This window comes from Sinocyclocheilus anshuiensis, unplaced genomic scaffold, assembly GCF_001515605.1.
Source record: "Sinocyclocheilus anshuiensis isolate Anshui unplaced genomic scaffold, SAMN03320099.WGS_v1.1 scaffold300, whole genome shotgun sequence".
Classification (NCBI taxonomy): Eukaryota; Metazoa; Chordata; class Actinopteri; order Cypriniformes; family Cyprinidae; genus Sinocyclocheilus; species Sinocyclocheilus anshuiensis.
Window position 1 is genome coordinate 2,041,103 of NW_015557379.1, and position 8,872 is coordinate 2,049,974.

The following is an 8,872-nucleotide window of genomic DNA, read 5'->3' on the forward strand; positions in this document are numbered from 1 at the left end:
CTGGATTAAATCTGTAAGTATTCAAAGTCTATTAAGCGTATACAACATTCAAACTCAAAATGTATTCGAGACATTCAGGTGAACCAATAACAGATTAATGCACTTTCCTTTTCTAGTTTTAATTCTTCAAGTGTGTTGACAAATATAGTTGTACCCAGAATATTTTCAACACAACAACTTCTAAAAACGTCCAAATATAATATAAGTTAACATTTTTGTGTATACAATTCAATCATTGGAATCCCCCCTTCCAATAGAGAGAGTGAGAGAAAGAGACATTACTGTATGGCCTTGAGCCAGCGTGTTGTCAATGTGCAATTCAATGTCATGTATTTGTACTGTTATTTCATACTTTTAATGTAATATTTGTGTTTTGCTTCAATATGTGTTGTAGTCAAGGCCATCGCGAGCGGTTCATCTTATGTAGGGGTCTGGAGCAGGTCTTGTACTTAAACAGCTTTAAAGCACAAATCCCCTTTACAAACAAGGAATACAGCTTGGGACGTTCCACTTTCTTTTGGGGGAACAGTGGTTCGCTAAAGCGTTATTAACAGGTGATGTTAATGTATGTAGACCAACATTTAAACATCGTATTGTGTATTTCACCTTATAACAACAGGATCTTGTGTAAATATGAGTAAAACTGGAATATTAGTATTTAAATGGATTTTACTCATGATTAACAAAACCCTATTCGGAAGTTGGTATCTTCCACTCGCCAGCTGATCGGCCTCGACTCCCGGTGCGGTCCATCGGACTGTACGCGGCCGTTAATTTCTTGATTTTTGTCTAAATTACGTCGAATTCATAGTAACGGCTGCTCATGTCCACATCTTTCACTTCTTACGCTGCGTTTTCAGCTCGGGGATTTCGTTGCAAAGCATTTTTGATTAAACGTCGAGCCGAGGAATTCCCGCACAAGCACTAGGCCGCAGCGGATCCCCGGTGTTTCCTGCTGAAACCTGCCGCCGTCACATCGCCACCATGGGGGACACGGGAAGCGAGCGCAGCAAGCCGCCTAGCATTCCTCCCCGCTGCCCTTGTGGATTTTGGGGGTAAGACGATTCATTTTACACGTGAGTGTACCTGTGCGCCGAATTTGATGCGGAAAAGGCGATAAATGTGAATGAAATGTGGTATGTTTGTTGTTCATTGTTGTAGGCCGATGGATGGGGGTGGGGAACAACCACTCCTGTTTTTCACATCCACAGCTGCTGTTTCCTCTCGAACACACACTTAAAACACATGCACCCAACAAACACACATTACATTTAAAAATCTAGGCTCATCAAAAGCAGATTTGGGCGATTTAGTGGTTTTTAACGAGCCTTGTGAGCTGGACTGACAGATCCCTCATATCTCACTGTCCTCTATCACAGTGTTTCCCAACCTTTTTTTAGTCGCGGCACCCTTTGGAAATTTTAACAAACTTGTGGCACCCTACAAAATTAATTTTGTCAATGTTTCCTGTCGGCTCAATTTTTGAGCATGAATGGTATACGAGTGGAGCGACTGAGCGGACACACATGCATAGAGCGGGATAATACACAGAGCGTCACACCACGTGAAAGTGAAACCCGAGCGGTGAACTCATTTTTTATCACAATCATTGGCTGTGTTTGAAAACCTTATCTAGACAGCATTTTTGGCATTATAGTTTGTAAAATGTTAGTTTTATATTGAAAAAAAACGTAGTGAACTTGACGTTTTTAGCATCATAGGCGTTTGCAGGATTTTTGGCATCAAATTAATTTTTGGCATTATAGTTTGTAAAATGTTAGTTTTATATTGAAAAAAACGTAGTGAACTTGACGTTTTTAGCATCATAGGCGTTTGCAGGATTTTTGGCATCAAATTGGACGTCGGTTTTTGTTTTGTATTCAAAATCTAGTGTACTGCCTACCTAGACAACATTTTGAACATTAAAGGTGGCATAATTGTTGGATTGTATTTCAGAACCTAGTAAGCTGTCTAACTAGACAGCTTTTTAGGGCATCACAGGTGACATTGTGCTCTCTATTAAAAGATTGTGTGTTGGCTTCATTGACCAAGGGGTTTCAATCTTTTAGATGCTACAGACCCCGAATATGATCATCGTTATTTAAGGGACCCCCATCCTAGAATTAAAAAGGCAGCTATGGATTTTTTTTATGTATAAAAGATCCAATATATGCTATGAAAAATTAATGTTAATATAATTTTTTTTTGTGGAAAATATTTTTAGTTTTTATACCATTATTGTGTTACGCAGTTTGTATACCTACTGTATTATTTATCCATTTTAGTATTTTTTTTAAATAATTTTTTTGTATTTTTAAAAATGTATTAAATCAATTATTTATATTTTTAAAATTATGTATTTATTTATTTATTTAGACTGTTTTATTGTTAGCTTTTCCATGGACCCCTAGCACTTCATTGCGTCCCCCTTGGGGTCCTTTTGCCCCAGTTTGAAAACTCTTGTCCTATACAACATTTTGGATTTTTTTTTTTTACATGCTTCCTACATAGACAGCATTTTTGTCATGTAGGTGCTTACATCAGGTTTTGGCATCATTGAGATAAACAATAAAGTGCTGTATGTCAAAACCTATTTGATGGCCTATCTAGACAGCATATTGAACATTTGATACACACCTCCGATGATTTCAAATGCTGTCTAGGTAGACACCTCCCTGGGTTTTGAGACAGCCATGAAAGGCTAATGGCAGTTTGACTTTTTCTTGAGTGACACATCAATCAGGGCTCTTCTTCGAGCACGTGTCAGGCTCACAGGTGCAGTCATTTGACACTCCTTGCTGTCTGTGCTCCAAACAAATGCATCAGATTTGGGCAAGACCAAGACAGACCTCTGACAGGTGATCATTCAACAGCCTTTTATTAGCCATTTGTCCATTTGCTTTCATTAAAAAAATTAGATGATATAGTGATGGTTGGATCAAATGCTGATGGTACACCAGTAATTACATGTTTCATGGCTCGTGTATCAGGTAATTTAATCACATAAAGCCCCTCTCACTTTACCCGTGACTAAGCTATTATAAAATAGGCTCAACCTGCTGTTTTGTGTAAATTAGATTGTAGATCTGTTGATGGTGTCCTTGATTTGTTAGGTCAGGGTTTCACAAATAGGCATTTAGGGAACTGAATGTGATAGAAATTCCTACTAACTCTACATAAATATTTTCAAAATAGACTAATCAATGGTAGATCGGACACATTTATCAACTTGTCATCCAAAAACCAATTAGAAGACCATTGTGGTCCATCCAGTCCAACAGTGCAAGCTTCACTGAACCAGTGTTGTGAGTTTGGGGTGGGACTACCTGTTTGAAGACTGATTCTCTTTGGTGCTGGAAAATGCAATGTCATGTTTCATTCCAGCTCATGTGAGAATAAAATCCATTCAGTGTTTACCATCGCATAAACTGTTTTACTGGAAATCTTACTTTTCACAGAAATCTACAATGCATTAATGTTAGGTTCTGTTAAGATGAAGTTTGAGTGAAAAGAAGTAATAGCAATAATATATTAATGACCCAATTGAGTGCTGTCATTGTCATTTGTTCAGAAGCATTTTCTGGACTTAAGTCAAGGTTTACTTCAAGGTGTGTTCATTACTTCATTTTATGACACATGATGAATAATCTACAAATTGGTCTCTTCATTATCATTATGATCACTGCAGTCATTTTCAGCTCTCTTCTTTAAATGTGTCATGTTTGTGTGACTGAAAGACTCAAATAGATTGTAGCAGTGGTTTATTTTGGACTCTTTATTCGAGTGACACAGTTGCTGTCATTGAAGATGCACATGAGATTTGAAACTGGACGTTAACATAGCACATCATATCTGGCTTTTGATGGCTGTGTTTCCTGCAGATTTAAACCACAGCCCATCTCTATTCTGAATCCTTGACTGTTTTTCCCTTTCAGACTCAGACTTTAATAGACTGACTGGTTTGCTTTGTGCAGAGATATATGAAATGATACAGTAAATGTCCTAAAAAGATGTATGTTGAATCAGCCTTGTAAGAATTGACAATGCATGGTTCTGTTTGCTTGTATATCAGATGTTTAAAGTTTTACCATTAACAAATCGTCATGGTGGATTGTTTAGTGTGTAACAATTAGTTGCTTATGATTTAACCTGTTAACCCGCACCTGGACACCGGCGCACTGAACGCTCTTTGTTTGCATGTGTCAATGTTTACGAATAGATTAAATGAAAAGGGACATAATTAATCTTGACAAACTATATTATCATTCTAAAGGTCTAAGCCTCAAGCATCGACGATAGATCGCAGGTGGATGCTGCACACTGGTGGTGGTTGAGGTGAGACCCCCCATATGATTGTGAAGCGCTTTGGGTGTACAGAAATATACAAGAAAGCATTATATAAATGCCTCATTCATTAATTCAAGCATCGATGATAGATCGCTGTTTTTCAATGGAAAGCTTATAAAGAGTGTATTTGCTAAATTTGTGTAAGCAGTACACATCAAAACATGCATAATCAAAACGCAGTACGTACCAGATTCATCGTAATAACGAGTCATAAATGCATCCACAGCTGTAAATCCCGGTTTAGTTAGAAAGGTAAGGGTCCACTGAACAACATTTTATAGAGCACTTTTAGTCCAACGAAGCAGTAACGTTGTAATATGGATGGTAATTCCTTTGTTTACGTCTCATTTCTTTGGGGACAGTTATTGTTTGTATCCGTTATGGAATAACTTGCGCTCAAAAAACTGCATCTTGGTAGTAAAAAGCAACATGGTTTTGTAGCATACAGTGTCACAAACAGAATGAGACCATCTACTAAAAAAAAAGTCAAAGATACGCGGAATATTGTTCATTTGAGTTCTGGCGCTCTCTTGTGATGGATCTTGACGCACGCTGTGACGCACCTGTCATCTGTTGGGGGCGTAACTTAGCGATCGGCTTTTTGCACAAATAATTCTTTTTTTTCTTCTTCTTCAACATTTTTCATGTATGTGTGTGTGTTTTGTGGGGAATGTGGCTGTATCTGCATGATTACCATCTGTATGACCGCACATCAGCGTGTGATTACTGTGTGTATGACAGCTATCAGTGTGAATGCGGTCTATATGAATAGAGTGTGATTATTGACTATATGGCCGTCCATCTGTATAATTACTATCTGTATGACCGGCCATCAGCATGTGATTACTGACTGTATGAGCAGACATGGTCTCAGAAAAATGGTTGCAGGAACCTCATCTTTCATGGTATCTTCTTCAGATTTGAAATAGAAACTCATGAGACGTGTGACTTTCAACCCATTACTTTTCTGAATTGCTCCAGGACTGATTTCATGTATTTTTATATGAAATAAAAAAAAATTCAGTGTGGTACAATTTTTTTCAAGGCACTTCAGTGTCTATAACTTTTTATCTTTTTGAGCATTATCAACTCTGGATGATGGATAGCAAAGCCCAAAGGGTCTTCTTTCCAAAGACACCATTTGCTGAATAAAAAGGGCAAACTCGCCATCATTCTTTCTGTTTTCGTTAAGTGGACACACGCACATACCACCTCATTTGTTCTTGTTCTTTTTCTTTGCCATTGAATAGATCAATGCTACTGCCAAATGTTTACGAAACTGTTCTTCTCTTACAGCTGCCATCGTTGTTGTGTTTAGGGGGTACACGCGGGCGGCGTGACACATGTTTACAACCCCGCCTCCAGGAATGTTCGAAAACAGTATACCGTCGCTTAGCCTTTTCAAACTTATTTTTGCCCTCAAACGAAGAAAGAAAAAGAACTTCGTTTGAAGTATATCGGGGCCTTAACAGGTTAACTGTTGCAAGTTAGTCTGACTGAATCTTCTGTCATCATTTACAGTCAGTATTTTTGCATAACGTGAAAGTCACTGTTTTCCTTTCACTGTGGTTTTTATTTTAAAATAACTGCAAGCTCCAAAGAAACCAGATCCTGTTTATATCTGGTTTTAGCTTTAGTTTGAATGGTCTAATGTGGACTAAATTATAGTTCACTTAAAATACTAATGGCATCTGATGTCACTAATGTCAGTGATCTTGTTTTTCCATCAAAATCTGAAGTATAGGCCTATATTTGTTATCCCTGGCATGCATTAAATAGAGCATGGTTTTGTAAGCTAGTTATTTTGATTGGGCAAAAAATAAAACCGAGTAAACCGATACTTGAGGGAAAGGTTTCGGCTAACCTGTTGCATGTGTAAAAGCAGTTTCAAAACATGAGTGGTTCTTCCCTCAACCTTGTGTAGACTTGCCCAACTGGTGTTGAATGACACAAGCAAATGCGGCTCTGTTTTGATAACCAGTGTCAAGAAAAATTGTGCACACCTACTTAAATTCTAAAACAAGAGCACATCCTCACTAACATGTCAAGATTAAACCAACGGCTATGAAGTATCTGATGGTAAGTCACGTGAGTAAACTCAGCCCATCTTTATTGCATGTTGTCTGAAATGCACTACAAGTAAAGACAATAGTTAAGAAACAAAACGGGTTGCTGCGTTGGTTCAAAACGTCAATTCAAATCTTTTATTAAAAAGATAGTTCACCCAAAAAAATGACAGTTGTGTCATAATTTACTCACCCTCAAGTTGTTCCAAACCCTATTTGAGTTTCTTTCTTCTGTTGAACATAAAAGAAGATATTTTGAAAAATGTGTTTAACCAATGCTGGGCCCTATTAACTTCCATATGATGGAAAAAGTACAATGAAAGTCAATGGGGACCATTAACTATTTGGTTACATTTTTTTTTCTTTGGTTTGTGATGACTAGGGTTGGGTACCGAACTCTGTACTTTTAAGGGTACCGACCAAATTGCGTCGGTACTACCGAGTACCGATTCACGTTAAATCAATCGGCGCCAAATTTCGGTACCTGAGAACGCATCTGGGCGCATACGCTACAGAGAGAGAAAGAGAGACCCTGTGACGTGATGTCACCCCTGCAACTCGTTCAAACAACACATAGGGCAAGCCGAAATTTTCTGAAGTGTGGTTACATTTCTAGGGCCATATGGTTTATGTGAAAACACGGACGGGATCGTGGAGTCCATTCATAAAAATGTAATTTACTGTATAGGGCGGAATGCCACGGAATTCGTCAGTTTTGGACAAATACATCAAAAGTAGCCACTGCCACTTAATTCGAATCGCGATATGAACTAGTGTCTGTGAATATTAAAATGCAAAAAGACGGTTTAAATATGAATCCTGCATGCTCCGCTTGCCTCTGTATGTATGAATGGCGGAAACGCGGTTTTGTTTACTACACAAATACTGAAGCACTCATGACGCTCACGGTGATTTTCGGCCTCTGCGTCTCACCTATATGATGCCATGAACACAAAAACTTAATCTCCAGAGCTGCTGTGAGAGTCACTTCGCGAGAATTTTACCGTGTCATTCGAGAAAACTAGCATCATCATACTGTATACACACAGAAACTTCATGGCAACCTGTCAAAATAAAAGTGCGGTTTAACATGTAACAGAAAAATATTACTCTTGTATTAAATGTTTAATGCCTTCATTTGATTTTCAGAAAAATTAAAACTAGAATTTCTGGGGAGAAAAAAAGAAAGAAAGAAAAAGTTTGTAGGGCCCTATTGTTCAAAATGTTGAAATTTAGACTTTTGGACTTGTTTTTTCACTGAAGTAAATGTTTTTCTAATTACACAGAGTAAAGTACCGAAAAAAGGTACCGTTGGGTACCCAACCCTAGTGATGACAGAATTTTCATTTTTGGGTTAACTATCCCTTTAAGGTAATTTAATGTCATGGGAACATTATATGTCAAATTATAGCTATTTTGCTGGAAAATGTATGAAATAAAATAATGTTTATTTATGGATGATCTAGTGAATTGAATATGTAATTTCACTTGATCATATTTAAGTTTTTGTTTAGAACTATATGGATGCAAACCAGATGATCAAATGATTCATAACAAAAATGTCTGGTATGAAAGTTAGAGCAAAATCTGTACTGTTCCTCTGTGTGTAGATAGAGGGCGCCGCAGTTCAGAGGGGCTGAAGTGTGAAGGGCAGCAGTGGCGTTTCATTTTTCATCCCATTTCCGAACTTCCATCTGGCATCTTCCATTTTAACACCTGTTAGCACGTCGGTCTTCTCATTTTCAAGCATGCATTATCTTTTGGGAGCTGGTGCGGGCAGGGAATGAGTGCGATCATCTGTTGTGTTTGGATGCGCCGTCCCCTGTGATTCCCACAGAATGCTCTCATTATTGCTAAAGAAAGCCTTCACCATTTCATCGTTGCTTTAATTTTATGTTCAAGGTAAGTGCAGTAATATCAGACCTTGAACAGCAGCTACTTTTTAAAACATGCAACATTCCTGTTGCTTGCTGAGGCGTTGTAGATGTTGATCTCATACACAGAGACTACACATATTAATCATTTAATATTTGGGGTTTTAAGTTCCTAACACCAAATATGACCAATAAAATTGATGCTTGCCCTATCAAACATATGCTGAATGTGACGAGAAAAGACTGTTTGATGAAATAATACAAATAAATAAAGTTAGTTATGTTAAAGTAGTTCACTCAAAAATAAAATGTTTAATTTACTCACCCTTATGTTCTTCCAAACCTGTACGAGTTTCTTTCTTCTTTTGAACACAGAAGAAGATATTTTGAAGTATGTTAGTAACCAAACAGTTGCTGGTAGCCATTGACTTCCATAGTATCCCCCCTCCCCCATACTATCCACCTTATTTTTTCCGTAAGAGCAGGCGCAGCCATTTGTAAATTTTACTAACCGTGACGTAAGTAGACATTGATTGGCCAAACGCGTACGAAAACGCCCTCACCCGCCATGATTTAAAACGCTGT

The 8,872-nt window shown here is 37.9% G+C and overlaps 1 protein-coding gene across 5 annotated transcripts in view; it reads left to right on the forward strand.

Moving 5' to 3' along the window:
* Nucleotides 1-706: 706 nt before the first annotated feature.
* The window catches only part of LOC107679194 (AN1-type zinc finger protein 3-like), a 31,172-nt gene continuing 23,006 nt past the window's right edge, over nt 707-8,872 (forward strand). For 3 of the 5 annotated variants that reach the window (XR_001633016.1, XM_016474710.1, XM_016474712.1), the window contains exon 1: nt 707-1,055. Coding sequence is in view for 3 of the 5 variants with exons in the window: in XM_016474710.1 (XP_016330196.1) it covers nt 985-1,055 (71 nt within the window). In the remaining 2 variants the exon portion in view is untranslated. Of the gene's footprint in view, nt 1,077-2,930; nt 2,991-8,872 lie in introns of those variants that run through there. The other 2 variants (XM_016474714.1, XM_016474713.1) reach the window with 2 other exon arrangements.